General features: G+C 41.4%; 1 protein-coding gene across 4 annotated transcripts in view; it reads right to left on the reverse strand.

Annotated features, from left to right (window-relative positions):
* Positions 1-448: 448 nt before the first annotated feature.
* Positions 449-24975, reverse strand: part of IL17REL (interleukin 17 receptor E like) — a 65917-nt gene continuing 41390 nt past the window's right edge. For 3 of the 4 annotated variants that reach the window (XM_014573403.4, XM_006122631.5, XM_025184421.3), the window contains 10 exons: positions 24813-24867; positions 22929-23092; positions 20425-20472; positions 16384-16441; positions 15854-15999; positions 10780-10845; positions 8990-9047; positions 6550-6666; positions 4620-4674; positions 449-3794 (listed from right to left, as the gene is read on the reverse strand). In XM_014573403.4, the coding sequence (XP_014428889.3) occupies positions 3755-3794; positions 4620-4674; positions 6550-6666; positions 8990-9047; positions 10780-10845; positions 15854-15999; positions 16384-16441; positions 20425-20472; positions 22929-23092; positions 24813-24867 (807 nt within the window). In that variant the 3' untranslated portion in view covers positions 449-3754. The remainder of the gene's footprint in view (positions 3795-4619; positions 4675-6549; positions 6667-8989; positions 9048-10779; positions 10846-15853; positions 16000-16383; positions 16442-20424; positions 20473-22928; positions 23093-24812; positions 24868-24975) is intronic. The other variant, XM_075927972.2, reaches the window with a different exon arrangement.

The following is a 24975-nucleotide window of genomic DNA, read 5'->3' on the forward strand; positions in this document are numbered from 1 at the left end:
CACTACCCTCCTAGTTCGAACTAGGAGGGTAATGTAGGCATACCGCACTTGCAAATGACGCCCGGGATTTGAATTTCCCGGGCTTCATTTGCATAAGCGGGGAGCCGCCATTTTTAAATCCCCGCTGGTTCGAACCCCGTGCAGCGCGGCTACACGGGGCTCGAACTAGGTAGTTCGGACTAGGTTCCTATTCCGAACTACCGTTACTCCTCGTGAAACGAGGTGTACCAGTAGTTCGGAATAGGCACCCTAGTCTGAACTACCTAGTTCGAGCCCCGTGTAGCCGCGCTGCACGGGGTTCGAACCAGCGGGGATTTAAAAATGGCGGCTCCCCGCTTATGCAAATGAAGCCCGGGAAATTCAAATCCCGGGCGTCATTTGCAAGTGCGGTATGCCTACATTACCCTCCTAGTTCGAACTAGCGGGGTAGTGTAGACATACCCTATAGGAGTGATATGTGCAGAAAAAGAAAAAGAGAAGGCTCTTCCCAGAAGTAGCAAAATCAGCTGCTGTAGATTTTTCCAAAATCCAGGACTTCTTTGGATCTGGACCTTGAGTTGAACCCTTGGTGGCATGATGTGCCCCTGGAAATCTCCAGACTGCAAGAAGAGAGGATTATTCACCCTCTGCAGTAATTGAAGTTCTTCAAGATGGGTGTCCCTATAGGTGTTCCACCATAGATAGGGTGGAGCCCCCACAGGGACATCCTAGAAGAAGAGAGGGTTGCTCACTCTCTGCAGTTATTGAAGTTCTTTGAGATGGGGAGCACCCACAAAGACAGACTCGAAGAAGAACTCTTTCCTTTTTCACTGTAGCTGTTAATCACACATGGACAAAATCTTATATGCTAATCACACATTGCAGCAATAGGTACTTTGGCACCCAACATAAGGGTAGGCAATAACATGGCAGCGGGAGCTGACACCACTATATTAACCTGCATGGCCTACAGCTCCCGTTGTCCACAGATCACTGTTCATGGCCAATGGCAGCAGTGGGAAGTGGCACTGACTGGGATGCTGTTTCCTGCAGTTCCCATTGTCCAGGAACAGTGATCCACAGCCAATGGGAGCTGTGATCACTGGTACCTATGGCTGTGCAGGTAAACATAGCAGTGGGGGCCTTCCAGGAGCTAACTCTAGAGGAGCAGATCCAACCTGCGGACCAGCATTTGCACACCCCTGCTCTAACATCTCTATGGAGAATGTACCAAGTAGAATTTTTCAAAGACACATAGCTTAGCCAAATTGGTGCCACTTTTCCCAGAAATAGCAAAAGGCACATGCTCAACAATAGGGATGGTTAAACTGTGAAAAAGTGTATAGGCTGCAGAAAAGAGGGTATTAAATTGGGAAGTATGGGGCAAACTAAATGACAGGCATAGCCATCAACTTCCCCTTTCAGAAGCTAGCAGCCAGAGGCTACATTTTCTGTAGTTACACCCATAGAAATTCAGCTTAATTTCATAGAATACAGTGCAGTTACAGCAGATTTGCATGCAGATTTGCATGAGAGCAATGGAATAAATGCCACCGCATTTACTCATATTGAGTAATCCCTACTCAATTTCAAATTGGGCAAGGGTGACAGAAGATAACCTACAATCTGACCCTAAGGTTTTATTGCGACAAAATGTAATCACCACCGGATGCATTTGAACCTAGGACCTCTGGAGCTTAGTATAGGAACCTCTACAGCTTGAGCTATAAAACCAGCTCTCTGTCCAGCCTGTAGAGGTCTTTTGTTTTTATCTGTTGTTGTAAGTGGTCTAAGTGCCACTGTATGGGACGCTGAACCACACTAGGGCTATGTCTATACTGCGCCCGTTTGGCACAAGAAATATGCAAAGGATGCAAAGCATGGAATATTGCCATGCCTCATTTGCATAATTAATGAGGCTCTGTTTTTGCACAAAACCCCTCTTGTGCACAAGAGACTTTCTTCCTGAAAAAAATGCGGAAGAATAGCTCTTGCGCAAGAGGGGTTTTTTGCGTAAAAAGGAGCCATGTAGCCTCTTGTACAAAAACGGAGCCTCATTAATTATGCAAATGAGATGTGGCAATAGTCCACGCTTTGCCTCATTTGCATATTTTTGCGCAAGAGGTTATAGTGTAGATATAGCTTAGGTGTGTAGGTTACAAAAGCACATTGGTCCCAGTCAATCCCTTCCTAGTGAACAGGTTCAGGCTTCAGGTAGGCATTCTCTGCTGGGGACAGATGAAGAAAATACTAGCCCACATCTCGCCATATCTGAGAAATGGGAGGAGCCAGGATTGAATCCATTATAAACAAAGATCTGTAAAATGTCAAAAGGGCACTATCCTACATTGATTCTCAGAAGTGTGAATAAGGCTCTAGTGTAAAGGAGCCATGTAAATTAACTAGTGCTTCAATCATAAATCTAAGTTCTAAGCTCCACATTTTTGGAGAGCTGAAGGGCTTAGAGAGGCTATCTGTGCACCTCTACTCTTTTGTCTCCAGTACTGAAAAAGACAGGCCTTCCCACCCCCAGCCTCCTTGCCATCTCAGTAAAATGCACATTTGGTATAATAGGCGTTAACATCAAAAGAGCCAAGCATTATTTCTCCTCCCACAGGCGCCTAAGAAGCCATATGTTTCAGCTCTGCAAACATGTCTTCAACTGACATGCTGTTTTCATTTTTTTAAATTGCCCCTCAAGGATCCTAAAATAAACAGGCATGCAAATAGAAAATGTATTTTATTGATCAATCTCTGCCTCCCTCCCCTGCTCCCAGCCTCCCATAACCAATCCTACATGGGTTTCAGGCATCATCATGATTCATGTTCTAGTTAACTTCACTTCCTTACTACAAAAGGGGAATTAAGAATGTTTGAAAAGGAGTTTGGAGAGCTTTAAAAGAAATAAAACACAAACACTGAACATTTTGTATAGTATTTGGTATTATATTCAGTTGCAAGTATAAATACTGACATTATAATATAAGACAAAAACACGTTAGTCCATTATGTTGACAAAATGCTTTACATAATACCTATATTCCATGCAAGACAAAAGGGGTTTTCCAATTAACTAATGGGATTGAAGAAGGAACTAGTTCCCTTGAGAGAAAAGGCACATTGTCATTTTAATTTGAAATTATTTTACAAAACTATGAAGTTGTTTCAATTTTTCCAGAAAATAAAATACAAATGCTTTTGACTCAAAGAAATACAATACATCAAATACTGAATAGACTGACCTGAGAAGAATTTCAGGGTTATATGTCTGTCAATGGCAGAAATTGCTCCAGTATTGTAAAGATATCAGAAAGATTTCAGAAAATAAAGCTATAGTTCAGCTGGCCAGAGACAAATTAATTTATCAGTGTTTAGATAAAATCTCTTTCGTTCCATAACTCTTAGTTATTCAAGTTTATGGATTTAAAAGGAAGAAATCTTTAAATCTTGAAGTACCCATAATACATACAGCATCTGGGTTGTGAAACCTACCCACTACTGGCCTCTTAAATGCTCCATTTATTTCACAGGAAATTGTGTGCCAGATTCTCCACCCACATATGATAGTCCCTCATTTGAAGATGTTAAAATGTTACACTCAGAACTTGTAAAGCCTTTTACACTTATGAATAGTCCTACCCAAGTCAATGGGGACTGATTGCACGAGAGAAAACTACTCGTGTGAGCAAGAATTTGCAAGTAACATGTAAAGTAAACCTGGAGAAGGATGTTGTGGATCTTGAAAGAGTTCTGCTAAATTCACAAGTCACCATCATCAATGCAGGGAAGGGGCACTCTTCACTCTAGTGGAGAAACTAAACAGGATAGGAGATTGGCATTTTACCCTCACTTGAAAAGTCTATTGCAACAGTACAGCATAGCATTTACACAGTTCTAAGCCCTTCTCAGCAACTCAGGGACTTGGCTTCTTACATCCACACAGTGCACAGGTGTCCAAATAAAATAAATTACTACACTTCAAACTAAGTGGCATCACATTCCTTGTGGGAAGGAAGTGATTGGTTTGGTGTGGGAATGGAAGTGCCCTCTCAGCTAAGCAGTTAACCCTCCACATAAAGATTAAAGTATTTGGGGGGGAGGCTACCACGAGGTTTAATTTTTCTTTTTCTCTTTTCAAGCTCTTCTCCTGTCCTCCTTTGCCTTCATCTTTGGGCTGGGCCTTTTCAGTTTGAGAGCTTGCAGTGCCCTCTCTCTCTCTGTTCACCTCTCCTGTTCTGGGGGCTGCTCCACAGCTTCCTTCTAGTCTTCTTATGGAGATATCTCCCTTTCCCTCTCTTTCTCTTCCTTTATTCATTCATTTATTGTCTCCTTTCCCAGCAGTGGTCTCAATCAGTTCTGACACCATGAGCTGCAGGCAGGGATCCAAAGAGAAAGATGTGGCTGCAGCAAGGGCAAGAGTTCTATCAATGACAGAGAATGTCAGAACTACTTCCAGATGTAGGGAGATCTACAATGCTTACCCCAGGACAGATATAACAAAGCTTACGAAGCCCTTGCCTCTGCTCTGTGCACAGAGGATTACAAGGCTTCTTCAGGACTTCTTCAGGACTGTCAATCCCACATCTCTCATGCACATTAAAAAACTGACATGTTGTACATTGAAGATAATTGTTGACTACCTCTGCCTTATGATCTGGGCTGGACTGCTGCCTCCATGTTTCTTTCTGTAAAAAACTGAGAAATAAATCATAATGTAAGATGATTTAACAGTAGCTGATTGGGAATATTCACACCCCCTAATTTGCTGGGGGAAAAAAATCAAACGGCAGCCAAAGGGAAAAGAAATGTAAATTAGAGAAGTTTTGCATCTTCGCTAATGCTTTTAAACATGAGGGTCTGACTGCCCATTTTCTTAAATTCTGTTGCTGAGTACAATTTTGAATGACGGATGAAAAATATACTGTACTAAATATGTCTTGAATATGGAAATGAATTAACCTTCATGAGCATGAACTAAATATATCTGTGATATAAGGGCTGGATATTATGTAAAAGTATTTAACTGGGAGAGTGGTGAAGCACTGAAATGGGTTGCTTAGGGAGGTGGTAGAATCTTCATCCCTAGAGATTTTTAAGGCCAGGCTTGACAAAGCCCTGGCTGGGCTGATTTAGTTGTGGCTTGTCCTGCTTTGCGCAGAGGATTAGACTAGATGACCTCCTGAGACACTTCTGAGCCTAGTGTTCTATAATGCTATGATTTTTTCCAATGTACCTTGCTGACAGAAATTAAGCATCCAATGACATCTCTAGGGATGGAGATTCTACCTCCTCCCTAGGCAACCCATTTCAGTGCTTCACCACCCTCCCAGTTAAATAGTTTTACCTAATATAAAATGTAGACCTTCCCCACTGCAACCTGAAATAATGTTAGGTTATTTCATTTTGAGAGGACTGATGCTACCCAACACTTTTACAGATGTCCGTGATAATTTTATTGTAAAGATGCATGTGGTAAATCTGGCATATAACTATAAAGATGATCTTTTTTCTTAATCCCATGTCAGAGCAAACAATGAAAAATCATTTACAAATATTTGCACAGTGATCTGATTGGGAAAGGATCAGAAAGTCATGCTAGCATCTTGAGCCACAAATTTTAAAAAAGCCCTGCAGTAGTTACCAGCTGGATGGGGCAGTATCAATGGGGTTAATTAATGGGGTTAACCCCACTCAATGAGCTGGGTTCATCAGGCCAGCATGAGAGTTCTCTCACATCGTCAAAATGTAGCTACACAAGTGCTCTGACAGCAGCACAGCTGCATCAGGCATGGCTGGGCCGCTGTAAGCTTTAAGTGTAGACATGGTCTTTGGCTATAAATTCTTTAGGGCAGGGATTGTCTGTTACACTGTATTTGCACAGTGCCTGGTGCAACGGGGTCTAATTTTGATTGATCCTTAGACACTGCCATAATAAACAATAATAAAATACTGATTAGCACGTTGCTCCACAAATAGTGCCATAGAAATCAATGGGGCTACACTTGGAGTAAGGTGCTATTCAAGGTGATTAAGAATATCAGAATCTTTCCAGGAGTGAATGAAGTCTAATTGTCCTGATGTTTTGCAGACATACACTTCTTGGTATGGACTTGGAAGGAGGTTTTGTTTCAACTAGCTGCTAGAGAGACTGCCTCCTTCTCCATAGAATACCCTGGCACCCATGACCATCTTGGACATTTCAGCTAGCAGTCCCCTTGTTTAGCAGGGGTTATCAGGAAGACATCGTCAGTTACAGGCTGCAAGCTTTGGCACTCATTTCTTCTCCTTTAGTCCTCATTTCTTCTCCTAGAGCCCAGATCTAGTGACCATCAGTTCCAAAACATGCCTATTCTCCCAGGGTTTTATCTTGAGCAGGAGCCCAGTGTGAATGATAATTTGGGTATCTAGGCCTGGATAATGGGGTAACGTTTGTTCTGGAGGCTAGGCAAGGCTTTTTACTATTCTTCCATCTTATGTGGTTATTTTTCATTTGTTTTTCAATATTGTATATTCCAGACTGTCAAGAAATTATGGACTGATTCTCCAATTACCATCCCCTTCACTATGTACCTGTTAACATTTTGTGTCCAAGGAGAGCCATCGTGGTCAGCAGGATTAAAATCATTGCTGTCAGTAATATGATCTTTAAGGAGTTTTCATCATCGTCTTCACTTGGGGAAGATAATGCTGGGGAAAATGTATTTGTTGTTATGGAAAATGCACATCTGAGAACAAAGAATTTCTAAATTGTGACTATCCACTAGAACTGTATCATTTGCTGCAGACCACAAAGTTCATTTTTTGAGGCCTCCAAACAAATAGCTGGAAATAGGAACTGCCATACTGGATCACAATGAGATCCATCAAGTCCAGTATCTTGCTTTTGAAATAGCCAGTGTCAGATACTTCAATGGGAGGTGAGAAAACCCTGCAGTAGGCAAATGTGGGATACTCAGCATCACATTTTCAATCTCATCTTGATCTCTCTCAGACTGTTTTAAGACCTAACACCCGCTATGAAGAATTAATTATAACTGGATATTCTCAATATCCTTATAAATGTCCAGACACATTCTTTTTTAATCTTGTTGAATCCTTTGAAACAAAAATATCCTGTGACAATTAATTCCATAGTTTAATCGCACTGGGGAAAGTGTTTCCTTTTATCAGTTTTTAATTCCCCACTTTTCAATTTAATTTCTCTTTGCTCTTATGTGATAAAAGACTGAATGAGCGGAATCTCCCAATCCACCTTTACTAACCATCATTATTTTATATGCTTTTATCACATCCTGGGCAGTTATATCCTGATAACCTCAGACAAAGTGCTGAATGTTTGTCAGTGTTTGACTTCATGTGGTATAGTATTTTTTAAAGAAAATGAATTACCAAATCCCATTCAAGCGCTCCCTCAGAGCTTTGTCACAAGGCTAAAATAACAGGCTCTGACTTTGTAAGTAATAGACTTCATTAAGCATGTGAGAACTATGAAAGTACTTTTCCGGCATAAACAAAATTTGTACAAGGAATTATGTATCTAAAGCTACGCTTTCAAAGGATCTTATGAGCAGGTGATGTTCCCATCTATGTTTAACAGTCCATAGGCCCTATATGATGTCAACCCTCATCTCTGTCCTATGGTTTGATTTTATTAAAGCACGTGACTGAAAAGATGACAAAGTCTAGTGGAGCCTTCTTCTCAGTTTGACTGCTCCTCGAATTCTCAGGTCAGGGCTTCTCTTGTGACTCAGATCCAAAATTCCTGTGTTGGGGATGTCCCTTCAGAGAGCCCTGATCTCAAATCACTACTGTTCATTGCTAGGACATAAACTTACACACATTTAAGCCCATCCCTGTAGCTGAAAACTTTCTAAACCATTAATAAACTTATCCTGTCAACACCTCCATGAGACAGGGAACTGATATTATCCCCTTTGTACAAATGAGGAACTGAGGGACAGAGAGATTAAATGACATGGCCAGAATCACACAGAAAGTCCGTTTTGGGAATTTACCCTAGAAGGTTTACTGAATTTTAGTTCTATGTCTAGGGTACGTCTACACTGCACAGCTATTTCGGGATACTGGAGGTATCCCAAAATAGCTACTCTGCATCTACACAAGCTGCCCATTATTTCAAAATATCTTTCGAAATAATGAGCACTCTATTTTGCCATCCTGGTAAACCTCATTGCACAAGGGATAAGGGATAGCTTGAAATAGCATGTTATTTCAAAATTTGGTGCTATATAGACACGCCAAATTTCAAAATAAGCTATTTTGAAATAGATTCGAGATAAGATATGCAATTTGCGTATATCAAATTGCATATCTCATTTCAAGTTTAGACTGCTGTGTAGGCACACCCTTAGTCACAACATCATCCTTTCTCTTTCTTTACTCACGGAGTAAGTAGAGCAGGATTTGACCCTGAATTCTGCAACCCAGGTTATATTTAGACTGCAGGCTTCTTTTGGAAAAAGCTTTTCCGGAAGAGATCTTCCAAAAAAACTTCTTTCAAATGAGAGCGTCCACACTGCCAAAGTGCAACGAAAAAGCGATGTGCTTTTTCGAAAGATAGTGTCCAGATTGATTAGACACTATCTCACATTTTAGTTGTGATTACTGTGCATGGAATGGCCACCAGGGCACCCGTGCTTTTTCCTCGAGGCATCTTCTTTCGAAAGAAAACCCTTTTCCCCATCCACACATGCCTTTTTCCGAAAGAGCTCTTTCGGAAAAGGCATTCTTCCTCGTAGCAAGAGTATTACCACTATCGGAAAAACCCTTCTGTTCTTTCCTTTTTTTCAAAAGAACACGATTGCAGTGTGGATGTAACTGAAGATTTTTTTGAAAAACAGCTGTTTTTCCAAAAAAAAACCCTCTGTAGTGTAGACATAGCCCAAGAAGGACAAGTACTGTTGTGTTAGTGCCAGGACACTGTGATTCTGGTGCCAAACCCATCTCTATTTCAATAGCTAATCTTCCATGTGACATTATTAGTACTTACTGCATTTGATATCGCAGATCTGCAGTGGAACAGAATAATCTACATCTGTCCTCCAGCCCTTTTAAATGAAAGAAAAAGTGGTTATTTCCCTCTTAACGATATTGTTAATGATAATTTGTTTTGGCAAAATAAACAGCTTTTTGGTTTATTGAAAACCAAAGCATTGTTCAGTGGTTTAGTGTATAGTAGGGCTGTCAAGCAATTACAAAATTTAATTGCGATTAATCACACTTGTTTCAAAGGGGCAGTGGAACCCGGGGTCAGCTGGGGAGTCCCCAGCTGACCCTGGCTTCACGGCAGCTGCCCCTTTGAAATGCCAGAGATGGCGTTTTAAAGGAGCAACCGCCCCACAGCCGAGCCGCAGATCAGCTCTGCAGTGGCTGCCCCCTTAAAACACCATCTCTGGCATTTCAAAGGGGCAGTTGCCATGGAGCCCGGGATCAACTGCAGACTGTCCAGCTGATCCCGGGTTCCCAGCAGCATTTCCCCAGAATCCAGGATCAACTGGGGAGTCCCCACCTGACCCCGGTTCCGTGCAGCAGTTCCCCAGAGTCCCCAGCTGATCCCAGGCTCCACTCACTGCCCCTTTGAAACTCACAGAGATGGAGTCCATGTGTTTCAAAGGGGCAGTGGAGCCCAGAGTCAGCTGGGGACTCCCCAGCTGATCCCGGGCTCTGCATTGCATTGCCCCTTTGAAGTGCAGGAGCAGCACTTCAAAGGGGCAGTGCAGCACTAAGGTCTGCGATTAACGCATTAAAAAAAATGTGTTAACCTGCCCTGCGTTAATTACAGGCATTAACACAAGCAAATTGACAGTCCTTGCTTATACTCGTGTCACTCTTTGTTACTTTAAGGTTATAGGAGACATAGCTACTAGGGAATTTTCTGTCAGAATGATTTGCTGGTGCATAATGCCTCATTTGCAAAATTGAAAATGTTACAAGAAAATAAGGGTTCTCTGGCTGCCTTTCCAGATGACTCTTGTCACTTTCAGTTTCTGACTATAGGCAGAAAGCAACAATTGTGCGCCAGGTCTGTGGCCAGAACATTGGAGCGCAGCACCTTCCCTCTTCCCCCCAGGATGATTTCTTTTTAAAAAAATGTGATTGTTTTTCTTTTATTTTACAAAGTGCCCAGCATACTTTTGGCTGCTATAAAATAACAATAAAAATATTCCTTAAGTTTCTGATGCAAATACTCTCACAAAGCACATGTAACACTCCTTTCCATGTGGAATCAACTCTTTGCATTTCACATTTATTTTCTATAAAGAATTGTACAGCTATGTGCTGACATTTCTGTACACTATTTGCCCAGCTCTGTTTTCAGTAATGGTCATTAAAATATGTATCGGTCAGCTATTAAGCTTCATGTCTCCTTGTTTACTACTGCATATATATGCCTGAATGTGCTCTTATTTTCTGCTAAGCGCTTAGACTTGTTTTTCAGAAAATGTTAGTACATTTATGTGTCTCTTCCTTTTGCCCTTCTATCATCTTTTCATTATAAAAGGTTAGAAGGAGGGATTAATTTAACAACCTTAGAAGTCCACTGTTTGCCATCTACAAAAATAAGAGCTCAAGAATGTGTCTCTACCTAAAACAATGACTACAAGTTCAGCAAGGGACAAGCAGCATATTCAAGCTATTAATAATGCTCTTTGCAACCTCCAACTGCATCATGATCACATTTGGCTGGGAGGAGGCAGCTGTGACACTGCCCGCAGGTTCTTATTTCACACCAGTTTGTTTATTTAGTACAGAGTCTATCTGCAAATCAGTAGAGCCTACCTGAATGCAAAGTTCTGAGCCACATATTTCACCTGAAATATTGACATTTGTGATATGAGAGTCACCCTGGTGAAAACAAAGAGGAAAGTTGTTAACTCCATAGCTCCTGGACAAACAAAATACCGTGTCTCCCTCCAGCTTTTTGTTCTTTTGTCACAGTAATGTTATGAATTTGATCACCTTAAAAATTATGGCAGATTATTTTCATTACTGAAAATTCTTGTCTTTTTAAATACTTCTCCTCCTGTCCCTTTCCTCTGGCCACAGTGCAGCTGATTTGATTCTGTTGCACAATTTGGGGAACCCATGAAGAGGGCCCGTTATGGAGCACATTATGGAGCACAGTGCAGGGTCTAAGTGCAGAAAGTGGATTTGGGGGTGGACCAGGAAGGGAGACTGGTTAATGAGCCACTTTCCATTCCCCCACCCTCCCCACTCTCAAAATGGGAGGATACCAGTCATGGAGGCTGCTTCGATTCCACAGTCTAGCTAGGCCAGAGGGGAGAACCATCTGTGCTTCAGATCCCCCCACTGCACAGTCAGCTACTCAGTCTGTGCTTTAAGAACAGCATTACCCTGAGGATAAAGTGACCCTAAAAACTGTTCTACTGCCTAAAATGTTATTTGGGGCTTGTGCTCAAAAAGACAACTGACTTTCTTTCTCTGGGAACTATGGACTCTGTACGGCTGTCCTTCCTCAGGCAAGACCACTATTGAGCACAGACATAACCTAGATAAATGTGGCCTTAATCCAACACTTTTGTGAAGACCTTACTATTGAGGCTATGAACAATTGTTTAGGGAAACAATGGCTCAGAGTTAAGTCATCATGGTACCCTGGTGGAAATTGCTCATGTTCTTGGGGCAAGGACGTGTGTGATCTACGTGAGGTTCCATTATGTCATCACTAAGGTCTAAAGAGAACATATCAAGCTGTGCTACAGGACTATGGAAACAATGGACATTTCTAAACAAACTGGTCCTGGGTGTGAAACATCCAGTTTCACAATAATATCTGGCTCTGGTCCAATACTACTTAATCATTCCTCTTACTCATGAATTTTTAACCATCTAAACCAGTGTTGCTCAAAGTATTCTATGGGCCTGCTTTGGGAAAGCTGCTAGTGGTCCCATGCTGTTTTATTTACCTAAAGGGTCCACAGCCACAGACCCTCATGGTGCCCATTGGCTCCGGCTCGTCATTTCCAGCCAAGAGGAGCTGCGGAAAGCAGGAGCCCAGGCCACAGCATTTCCTGATGTTCCCCTTGGCTGGAAATGTCAAACAAGAGCCAATGGGAGCCCCAAGGCTCTGTGGCTATGGGTCCTTTAGGTAAACAAAGTGGCGTGAGCCCGCTACCAGCTTTCCCAAAGCAGTCCCATGGAACACTTTCAGCAACACTGATCTAAACTCTGGAGGCCATTAAAACTAGTAAGTCTGATTCCTGCTGTCCTTGTTCAGGCAAAAATCCCACTGAAGTCAAGTGGTCTCCTGCAGGTAGTGCTTATTTATTCTTCTGCTTTACAAACCTCAAACCAGCCTTTTCAGCTATTCCATGTAGCTCAAATACATTAGCTATATTAGAAACCATGACAAAAAATACATTCAAAGAATGCTATTTCAGTAGTGAAGTCAAACCCACAAAATTAGGAAAAGCCAGCTTCATGTTTGACTGCACAACCTTAATTCTGCCACCCTCGTGGTTCCATCCTGGGCACTGAATGAGTCAGAGATCATGCAGAAAAAACAGTACATCAGCATGTAATTACAGACTGTGTCATAAAATGCTTAGACACATGGGGGACAAATTAAAATTACACAGCCACTGCTAATCGGGTATTTCCCAACTTTTAAGAGCTTGACTTGACAAGAACAATCCAAATAACATTCTCTTACCACAGGTTTTAAAATGTAATTGTAGCGTTTCCTACCCGAGATGGGTAAAACCAAATTTGAGTGTGTATGTGACCAGAGAACACTGAACAGTTCACACCTGCTGCACAAACTTCTATGATTCAGGCCACAGTACTAATTGCAGTGGTTGGGGACAGAAGCAAGCTGTTATCCCCGAGGAGGAAATGGAATGCTGAGTTATGTGGCTGGTTAGTGGGAAAGGGAAGAACCTCAGCTAATTCTCTTTACACATGTGCACGTGCATACACACGCGCGCACACACACACACACACACATGCATATACACATCTTTGGGAGCTGTAGGAACTTCATCCCCCCCCCCCCATGTGATGCTCCAGAGATGAATGGGACACTGGGTCCAGGCCTGGGAACCTGGCCTCACGCTCTTCTTCTTTCTCGTCTATTCTCCAAGGAGTTGGGCAGGATTGATCCCAATGTAGCTCACCAGAGGAGCAAAGATGGGCCTCCGGGTCCCAGGGAAGCCCAGCCTGATTTCCAAGTAGTTCCCCCAGAGATGGTGCCCAGATCAGAGCAGCTTTCTCCACTCCCCTCCCAAATATCTGCTCTCAGGACAGAGTCTGCATTTGATGCTGCATCATGAGGCCAGCTGTAGAATGTCTGTGTTTAGTTGTTATTTTGTTATGCTTCCAAACCCTTCCGAGAGATTGTAAGTGAGGGTACATCTGCACTACAGTGTTATTTCGAAATATCTAATTGCGAAATAGTTAATTTGAAATAAGCTATTTCAAAATAACGCACCTACACACAAAATGCATTTCGAAATAGTATTTTGCAATTTTGAAATAGCATGTCCACACGGAGGGTACTTCTAGACTACATGGCTCCGTCGATGGAGCCATGTAGATTAATGTACTCGAAAAAGGGAAATGAAGTGGTGATTTAAATAATCTCTGCTTCATTTACATCAAAATGGCTGCCACGCTATGCCGATCAGCTGTTTGGTGGCACCGCACAGTAGTCTGGACGCTCTATGGTTGACAAGGGAAGCCCTTGTAGACCACCCCAGTAAACTTTATTCCACGAGGCACAACGGGGCGGTTGACAAGGGCTTCCCTTGTTGACTGCGGAGCATCCAGACTACTGCGCTGCACCACCAAACAGCTGATCGGCACAGCACAGCAGCCATTTTGATGTAAATGAAGCAGAGATTATTTAAATCACCACTTCATTTCCCTTTTTCGAGTACATTAATCTACATGGCTCCATAGCCAAGGGCATTCTCCCTGCAGAATAACAAAGGCCTGCTAGAAATGAAGGTGATGAGAGCTTCTCTAACAAAGGTCACAGGAATCCTTTACAACAAAAAGTGACAGGAAATTTAAATGTAGAGATTGCTACCAGCTTCCCAAGAACAATACAGATGCCAAGTGCATCCAGGACCATAGCTTAAATACTTGGATAGGAGCCTTACTAACATAATAATAAAATGATGGACTTTAGATAACACAAATTTTACTGCTAAAGAGAATATTTTCTTACTTGAATATAGCCAGATACTAATGTGAAACTAGACATTCCACAGAAAGCAGGTTAAGAAACCTTCATTGAGGGCTCTACTCTGGTGGGAATATGAGTAAACTACATGGAGTGCCTGTCACAAGACCATGAGCAAATTTCCATTAGTCTGCTGATGAATAAAGAACAAGCTATCATTTCCATAACCACAAACAATGACACAATAATTGACCGTAACATGTTAAGAAATACAGCTAGTCAAGAATTTTCTGACAAAATGTTTTTTCCACTGGAAAATGTTGATTTGTCAAAATGTTTTGCAGAAACTTTCTGTTTTCAGAAAACTTCCACCAAAACCTGCCAGGTTTTTTGGATTGCATGGTAAGCTGCTATGGAGCTGGGAGCCTGGAAACTCTGGGAACCAGCTGCAGTGTTGCTATACCCTCAGGTCTAGGCTTATGTTCTGTGGGATTCTCAGGACTACCAGGATCTCCATTCCAGGAGCTAGAGGCAGCCCAGGGAATCCTCGGGAATCAGGGACAATCCGGGGAATCAGAAACAACCACTCAATTTTGTTTAAGAAAAACTGAATAGAAACCTTTCAGATTTCTAAATGAAACTGTTCAGAATTTCCTTTCTTCTGGAAATTTCAAATTCTCTCATTTTTATTCCAAACCATTTTCAATATGTCAGAATACCCCATAGAACAGAAACTCCAAGTTGCAGTCAGCTCTATTAAAATACTGTTGGCTTGATGACATTCCCACAGTTTCCTCTCACTGTACTTGTATAATATGCACTGCATAAGTCTCAGTGACACTAAGGCACCTTTACACCAAACTGTCAGAGAAAGGGGCCTTAACTTTGGCGTGAGCATATTTGTCCTTTTTACATTTCCTTTATACACGTGTAAAGGTGTATTAGAGTAACTGAGAATCAGTCCCACAGTGCTTGCTAAATAAGGCTCAGAAAGTCCCATGGTTTCCATTATTTTTTAGCTAGATATACGCCCAAATTCACATAGGGCTGGCTCGGATATCAGACACAGCAAGACACCACAACTTCCCCTTCCCTGGGGGACCTACAACTGTTCAACACTGCCCAAGAAATTGCCCACACTGTCAATTGGGGTTCAAGACTAGGTTGTACAGTGGTACTGCCTCCACAAGGCAGTCTGTTCCCTCAGGTGTCTTGTGAAATGTCCGATCTAGCAAAGCATAAAGCTGTCCTCCCTACCAGCAACCTCAAGGGAGATCAGATGTGGTATCCACTGTATGGCCCTGTGAGTGAGTCCCCTGTAGCACAGTGAATCAAGCTAGCACAGGCAGATACAGTTCTGACACATCCCTGCACTAGTGGTAATGAAGTGGGCCCATGAAATACACATGTTTATAAATAAAAAACCAAAAATACGACATTAGAAGAACACTCAGGCTGCAAAATCAAGCACTCAAAACTCACGCTGGCGTGACTCACTTAACTTCAGTGGCATTACTCCTGTCTTACATCAGGGTAAGATTAGAACCAGGACTAAATGCTCTAATTATGGATATTGCTCCAAAGCGTGTATGTCCGGCTTTTGCTAGTTTTGTCCAGGCATCAGAGCAAAGGATGGCAATAAATTCAAATTAAACATGCTAAAGCTGCCTGATTGATAGCTGTTTCTGAGAAATAAAGCATACGAACCGCTGAGACTGAGTGGTGTGTTCCAACAGAGTTACATGAAGACATCTGTGTCTTGTTACACACCAATGCTGAAAATTGTGCCATAGTTTGTGAGGTGAAAGAGATTTGTATCTTTTCTGCCCTGGCAGCAATTCCCATCTTCCAAGCTGAAATTGGGGAGAAAGGCTCTTTATTTTAAATGCAATCACTTGTATAATGAATAATATATGAAATACTATGGCAGTAGATACCATGCTGCGCTAAAATAAAACCATTTTTATCAGTTTGAATACAGTCAGCTGTCATATCAAGTACTATCTTGATTTTAACAGGCTATTATTTATCTTTACAAATACTTGATTTACTGTGGGAGTTTACAAATGGAAAAACTGCACTCTTAAATATTATCGATGCAATTCAGAAGATATGAAATAACCAACAAGATTTACTTGAGGAGAAAGGTTGTAGTTGAGTGGTTAATTTAATATAATTATTAATTAATAGTATTATTAATTTAATGTTATTATAATTTAATAAAATACATTGTTTACCTGGAAACGTTCCATGAGCAAAGGGGCATCTAACCCAAGAGCCTTGCTTGGTTGTAAACTGAAAATAAAGACAGTTGTTAGGAGAACTGAATTTTGCTGTTTGAATTAGTGACTACAAATCTAACTACAGCCAGTTTCTGTATTCCAGAAAGCAGCAAAAGAACTATTCACAACTTGCCTCCCCTGTTCTGTTAAGCACTGAGGCCTCTTTTCTGCAGACATTTATGCATGTGCTTAACTTTACATTCCCCTGGAGTCCCTCTGACTTTGAAAAAACCAGCTGCTTAATAACACAAAAAAGAATAATAATTAGTCAAATATTGATTTAATTGGCTATTTTACCTGAATAACAGTAGCAACGGTTTGGTTCATGGATGCATAGCACAAATATTCAAAGAATTTACCATTGATTAGTAATATGCATAAAGTTAAGCACATGATAAGTGCTTGCAGCACGGGAGGCTAAAATGTTCTATTCTGCTTTTCTGCTTTATCAGTTTAAAGCTGTACACTAACCACTGCTATCTCTTAGGGTATGTCTACCCAGCAAAGTTATTTCAAAAGAACAGCCCTTATTTCGAAATAACTTTCCTAGCATCTACACAGCCAAACCGCTATTTCAAAATAAATTCAAAATAGCGGAGTGCTTATTTCGAATTCAATAAACCTCATTCTACAAGGAATAACACCAAATTTGAAATAGCTATTTCAAAATAAGTGCAGTGTAGACACTTATATCAAAATAGGGGGCCTCCAGCCTTCCCAGGATGCCCTGGTGGCCACTCCAGCTTCAACCAAGAACACTCCTCTTCCTCCCCCACTCCCCAGAGCCCTTAAAGGGGTAGACTGTGGCCACAGTGCCTGTGCCAGCTCCAAGCCTCCCAGCCCAGAGCCAGCAGTCACTGCCCCTGACCCAGTGGCCCCAAAGCATGAGTCAGCGAGATACTGGCAGCCAGCCCTCCACCACTCCCTAGTAGCAGTCTGCCAGCTCCCAGGAGCCTGCCAGGGCCTGGAGAAGGTGGGCACCTTCATGGTCCAGGGTGGAGATCATGGAATTTATTCAGATTGGGGAGATGCCCCCAACATCCATGATTTCCACTCTAGGTGGAGGAACGCGGCCGTCTATGGCAGGATAGCTGCCAGCCTGGCCACAAATGGTCACATGCGAACCCAGGAGCAGGTCTGCATGAAAATCAAGTTGGTCCGGCGAGACCCCCAACCCTGAGCCCTGAACTTCCCCTCCCCCTTCTTCCCCTTGCTTCCCCCTTCCAGCTCCCTCTTCCCAGGTTTCCTCCTATCCTCTCCCATCTCTATTCTCCCCTCTCCCGCCTCCTTTCCCCAGTCTCACCAGAGTTTCATTCCAGCCCCCAGTTTTGTTAAATAAAGAGAGTTTGTGTTCATGAAAATACATGTATTTTATTTGACATCAGGAAGGGAGGCTAGGGAGGAGTAAGTGGAAGTACGTGAGGGAGGAATGAGGCAAAAGCCCCCAGTGGGGCAGACCAGGGAGGCTCTTAGTGCTCCTCAGGGTGGAAGCTCTCCCGCAGGGCCTCCTGGATACTGACAGCCCCCCAATGGACCTTCCAGACGGCAGAAAGTGCAGCCAGGCTCACAGCAACATGTCCAAGAGAAGCGCCAGAGTGCCCAGGGGCAGCTCTCGCTCCATGTTGCAGAGTGCTGTGGTGTCCTGAGTGAGGGTAACCAGAGCACTGAGACACAAAATGCTTTGCTGTCCCTCATCAAAGTAGGCAAGCAAGCAGGGAAACCTGAGAACTGTCTGTCCGGGGGCGGGTGGAGGACTCCTTTAAGCACAGACCTCAGTTAGCCTCAGGCAGCAGCCCCACACAGTAACTCCTGGTTCCAGCCAGCCTTAATGTGAGTCAGAGTCCATTCACTGTGGCAGTGCTATTTCAAAATAGTAAAATGCTATTTTGAAATGCATTTTGTGTGTAGATGCATTATTTCAAAATATCTTATTTTGAAATAACTATTTCGAAATAAGATTGTGACGGACACCCCCCCCCCATGCTTTATGAAGTGGACTCATGGACATGAATATACATAACTCAAAGGTGGTTTGAGCGAATTATTTCATGTAACCCATTGAGCTTCATGTCATGATCTGCTGGTTCTGTTTGTTTTACTCTGTTGTATGTATCATTTGTGTGTGTGAAATTAGGCACATGGAGTGGGGAATACTTTGTGAGTTTCAAATGTGTGAATGGGAGACATGGAGGGTATTACCTGCAATTTCTAGATGAGCCACTGTTAAATAATCTTTTGTCCTTAAGTCTGAGCAGTGGTTGGAAGGGAGAGGCCTCAACTCCTTAACAAAAGGAATAGGAAAGGAGAGGACTGGGTCTTTTGGCTGGGCTGCACCTGAAGGAAGGAGCCTGAGACCCCAGGGTGGGGAAGAGAGCCCTGGTTTAGAGTGGCAGCTGGAAAGGGGGTTTTAGAGTGAGTTTGATTAAGTTTGCACTGAGGTTTCAGTGGAGAATTAGCCAAGCAGTTTTGTTTCTTTTGATTTGTAACCTACTTTGCTCTACCTGTTTTCACTTACTACTACTTAAATCCTATTGCTTTAACTTAATAAGACCATTTTGATTTTCTATCAAACCCAGTGTAAGTGATTGTTACCGGGAGGTTGGGGGGTGTGCAACCAGCATGCACATTCCCCCTCTTTCATTGTTAAAGGGGGCTTACCTAATTCTTTGGGGTTTGATCCTATCTGGGGAGTGATATCCCAGGAGACTGGGCCCTAAACTGCACTCTTCTTGGACCTGAAGTGATTCGGTGTCTGTACTGCTTCTCGGTGGGGGCAAGGACCTCAGCTCGGGGCCTTGGCTGGGGAAGAGCAGCGGACTGGCCCAGCAGGACTGGGCAGTGAGGGGCCCCAGAGAGTGGGAATGCGAGTGGCAGTGACCATGTCAGCACCCCGGGAGGCACCCCCGAGGGGTCGTATGTGACCACGGCCCATCACAAAAGTATTTTGAAATAACACTGTAATGTAGACATACCCTTAGGGAACAGTGACCTAATTTCTTCTCCTTAATGAATATTGTCTTTAAGGTGCATGTGGTAAATGTTCATGATGGTACTGAAAACACGTCCAACCTCATCTACTTTTGTATTTCATTGCAAACTCAAAATTCAGACCAGATCCACTATTAGGTCTGCAAACTTTTCCTATGATGATATAAAATTCAAGAATTGCACATCTGGGTATGGACTCAAGTGAACCTCTAGGCCAGGGATGGGCAAGAGAGCCTCTGCAGTCAGGATCTGGCCCGCCAAACCAGTTGATCCACCCTGCTGGTACCTCACCCCCAAGCCAATTGAGACCTGGGGAAAGTGGAGCGTGTACAGTCTCCGCTCCCCACCAGGGGCACGCAGTGCCTAAAGTGAACCGCTAGCTGTCATCATGGCATTTGGGGCAATATGGTGCTCCAAATTTTGTGGTGCCCTAAGCAGCTGTATATTTTGCATGTGAGTTGGGATGGCTCTGCATCTATCCAAAGTCTGTATAAAGTGCTGCCAAAACAGATGCACAAAGCTGCATACCCACTTTGCCCAGAGAGCCCTTGACTACAGAAGGCAATGGAGAATCAGGTGCTGAATTTTAATGTCAGTTTTGATGGGAGGAGTAGATACTAATGTCCTTTTCCCTAACAGCAGAGAAAACAGCAAATGAATGGCAAATGTGCATTGCTTTTTACATTTTCTACATCTTCTCATTCTCAAATTTGCCATTGTGAAAGCACATTTCTATTAGCCATATTATGTCATCAGCTTTAAAGCCCATTCAAATAAAATATGGTTCCATGTGAGCCATTTTCCATATCTGACCTTTGAATTAACTTCTATAACACAGCATCTTCCTATTCTAATATTTCTTATTTCCCTTATTCCTGTTTTCTTTTCATGATGACAAGGTAAAGAGTATTCTTACCAAAGACTATTAGAGATGCATCTTTTGTAGCTGATACCTACAAATTGAGGAAGGATAGTATAAATGGTTAATCTACAAGAAAAGCAATTTACCTTCATGCAAAGTCTTGGATGAGTGTCCACTCGGGAATATTTTACCTGCTTGAAAAGAGAGTGCTCAGAATTAGTCTCAAGGTACGTCTACACTGCATCCTAATATCAAAATAAGATATTCTGGAATAGTTATTCCAAAATAGCTTATTTCAAAATAGCACATCTACAATGTAGGGAAGCCTCAAAATTAGTCCAAGGCAGGCTTCCCTAATGTAGATGTGCTATCTCAATTTAGAGCTCCAGGAGGCAATGGGGAGGAATAACTTAGAATGGCCCTAGTAAGGGGCTATTTTGAAATAATAGTAGTGGAGCATCTACACATGCCTTATTTTGAACTAGCCATTTCAGAATAGGCATTACTCTTTATAGAATGAGGTTTACAGATTTCAGAATAAGCCGTCTGTTATTTTGAAATTGTTTCAAAATAACGGAATGGCTCTGTAGACACTCGCATTGTTATTTCAAAATAACACTAGTTAACTTGAAATAATGGTGCAGTGTAGACACAACCTCAGAGAGTACTCAGAATTACTTTACAAGCCAGTATCAACAGAAAGAACAAACCACTGAGCTAGAAATACTTTGTATGACTGATGTATTAGAAAGGGAACTGAAGGTTTTTTCTTTTAAAAAAATGTGTCGATTATATAAAATAATTTAATTATTATAATGGACCAATCATTACCTTCAGTGGGAGTTTTTGCTAAATAAAGTTTGAACTGGTAATACCTACCATTTATATAGCACTTCTCATTTTCAAAACACATAACAAACAACTAATTAATTTTGAAGTGAAATGTAATAATTTTTTCTACAGATCATTAATGCTATGATTCACACTGCACCCTCATAATTAAACAGAACTTCCTATGGTGTCAATAGAAGATTTGTGCAAACACCATGAGAATGTGACCCATTAAATCTTAACTAATTGATTCAGTAATGACTTGCTTTCTTTAATTCAATAACAAACTGATCACTCTGCTCTTGCTATTTCAGGCCCTGATTCAGAAGGCCATCCCTTTTGTCATTTTAGTTAATACAATTGCCAAAAACAGCAAACTTAAGCCTTCTTTTTGGAAAGACTTATGCATGTTCTTAGCTATAAGCACAGAAGAAGTCCGACGGGGACCACTGAGGTATGTGACATTAAGATTGCATGTGTTTGTGGATCAGAGCTTTATTAAAAGCTAGACATGAGGACAGCTGTAAAGACTGAATAGTCACTAACCACATGGCCAAGAGTTCTGAACCTTTCAGCCTTCCAGTTTCAGTGCTACCAATCCCAAACATTCAAAAATCATGAATTGGGCCCCAAATAATCATGTGATTGGTTTAACAATTACAAGACTTTTAAAAATTAATAACTTGTGGTTCTTTTTATTTGACTGCTGGTGTTACAGTCTAGGTGTCAGGTGTTCAAGTTGTTCTCCACAACTATTGGAGAAAGAAAGGAAGGAAGCTGCAATTCTTGCCTAACCTTATAAATCCAGACTCTGGAGCTTTAGGAAAAGCACTCTGTATCACAAGCCTCATGATTAAGTCACAAGAGTGAGCTATGAATTATCCTTTTTCAAAAAGAATCAAGCCACCCACAATTTCAATACCTACAAAAAGCATGAACCTGATTCTTATTTACAGTAGGCCCTAGTCTACACTGGGGCTTTATTTCAAAATAACCGTCCTTTGGTCAACTTTATAAGCAGAGCATCCACAATATCAAGCCCTTCATTTCGAATATTGGCCTGCTTATTTCAAAATCTATACTCCTGTTTTTCTCAGGGAATAATGCTAATTTCAAAATAGTTATTTTGAAAAAGCGTTAGTGTGGATGCTCTAGATGCCACTATTTTGTAATAACTACTCCCCAGAGTAATTCAAACTAATAACCCCTCCCTCCCCCCCTCCCCCCCCCCAGTGATTCCTGGAGCTCTAAGTCAAGGTAGCACGTTCTCATTAACAGAGCCTGTCTCACACTAATTTTGAGGATCCCCCATACTGGGAACCTGCTATTTTGATTTTGTAAAATTAGGAGTTATTAAGTCAAATTTAGTTATTTTGAAATAGTTTCCTAGTGTAGACATGACCTAGGGATCTTTACACCATTCTGGGAGTGTAACAGGACATTAGCACAGGTACACATATAATTGTGCTGATTCTAAGGTTCCATTACACTACCAGTGTGATGTAAAAGGGCTTTATTGTACATAAAAATCAAGGTACAATAATTTTAAAAATGTCTTTTAGCAAAAATGTCTAGGTTCACAAGAATTTCAACCATAAACCATTTTATGAATAGCAGGTGTTTCATTCTTTGAATAACTCATGCTGTTTTGATACAATAAAAACTTAAGTGCTGTATCAGAGCATATGTAGGATAGAAGAGCACAGAAACAAGCATTTGCAACTGCCTTTACTCCATGTCTTACCTACTTATGTTATGCATTGGCTTTAGGAAATAGCCCTTAGTCTTACAGTCCCTAAAAACACTATATAATGCTTACTTTCTCTGGAGCTGTAATTGATGAGTTTTGTAGTTCTACACATGGGTCATTCAACTTTGTTAACCTGCACAAGTTAACAGTGACGGACACGGGACAGGCTGGTTCCCAGGCTAGTGTTTGTGTGGCTGGATTATATGCAATGTTATCCCACAGTGCCTCTGTATCTATGCACAAACAGCAGAAACATTATTTGAGATTAATTAAATGAATCTAAATGATACGGAAATAAAAAAAAATCATGCATTAGCATTTAAAATAAAACTTAAGGGTCCAATTCTCTATGCCCTGACAGAATGGGTAATCGTTTCCATCCATGCAAACCTGGCTCAGTGATTATAATATTTTTCACCCACTTTGTAACTGTAAATGCCTATGCAAGAAGGCACAGTACTAGAGAATTAGACTCACTGTCGAGAAAGAGCAAATAAACTCAAACTAGGAGGTGGAATTATTCTAAGACTCTGAGTAATTATTAAAACTAAATGAACAATCCACAATAAATAAACTGATCTGAATAATTAGCATCTTTTTCTGTTCACTGAACACTTCAGGCAGACTTATTTCACAGATTTCTTCAACTTATTTGGAAGTGAGGGTGTTGTCTTTATGGTTTGCAAACCATGTCCTGAATACTCACTGTTGAAAACTAGAGCTGTCTTATTTAATTGCAATTGGTTTTATTCTCTGATTGACTGACTGTGGAAGAACTTCCAGCATGCAAATTTAAAAATTAATTCTGCAAACACCCATGCAAGAAACTTGGAAATTTGGATTTGTGTAATACCTAATAAGGGGAAATGATATTTCTGCAAGTAGGTGCACCAATAAAACTAGGTCAAATGAATGTTCACAAAAAAGTGAACACAAGTATTACCCAGCATCATAGGAGACATAATGGGGGTCAGAATCCCAGCCTATAGTGGAAAATGGGGGCATGAGGTACTCTAACTACAACTTCCCATGAGGTGCAACAGTAGCTGAGGTGAACCCAGAAAAAATATTGATATTTCTTAATCCAAATCTTTCAGATTTTTGGTATTCTGATTTATTGTTCTGGATTAGAATAAAAAGGCATGTTGAATTATGAGAATTTATTGCAGGACAGAAACCCTTCACCACATAAAACACTGAAAACCTATCTCATTTTCAGTTGACATCACTACCTCAAGCCAGAATGTGACTTCATTAGATCTACCTGTGTAGTAACTGCCCACCAAAGGAAGAAGTTTGCAATCAGGTTCACTGCCTGCAAATAATCTTAGATTCATTACTGGCTTTCTATTTATTAATGCAGCAGATTCAAGCTCTTTACTCTCACCTTTAAACCTCGATATGCTTTCTTCCACCTCATCTCCTATTCCCATTCAGGTTTCCTCTGCTCCTCTCTATTAACCATTCCCAAACTCAATTCTTTGCCTTCCTTTATTCACCCTTTACATTTTCAACAATCTCTTCCTTCTTGTCTGTTAGGCCCTCTCCTTTGATTACTTCCTAAAATTACCTTCATGGACTCTTCCCAAAGCTAACCTCCAAGCTGTTGTTTAATTCTGATATCCTTGTGCTTGAATTAAGAAACAAAAATTATACCAATAGGGTCAAATTCTGCTCCCATTTATACCATCTGAAGTCAATAGAGTTACACAGCATTTATGTTGTTGTAAATGGAGAGCACAATCTGGCCTATTAGAAAAAGATCAGATGAAAAAATATAGATTTAATACCTTATTTTCAAGTTATTTGCTGTATTATGAATAAAAATAGTCACTTCTTAAAATGCAGCAATCCAAGCTTTGTCATCTTAGATACAAGCGCATTTAAGGACACGGTACATGTCAGGAACTGACTAATAGCTATTTGGCTATGCAATAATTACAATCTACTTGCCATTTTTAAAAGGGCAAAGTTGTGTCCTCCTTGCATCTGGGATCGCTGACCAGCCCTGCAACTCAAAGAATTGACATTAGCTAGCCAATGATATTCTCAAATCTGCTGTTTTTAAGGCAGCTCAACCCATATATTCCAAGTCAGAGCACATCAAAACAATCCA

The sequence above is a fragment of the Pelodiscus sinensis genome, chromosome 1, assembly GCF_052426305.1.
Source record: "Pelodiscus sinensis isolate ZL-2025 chromosome 1, ASM5242630v1, whole genome shotgun sequence".
Taxonomy (NCBI): Eukaryota; Metazoa; Chordata; order Testudines; family Trionychidae; genus Pelodiscus; species Pelodiscus sinensis.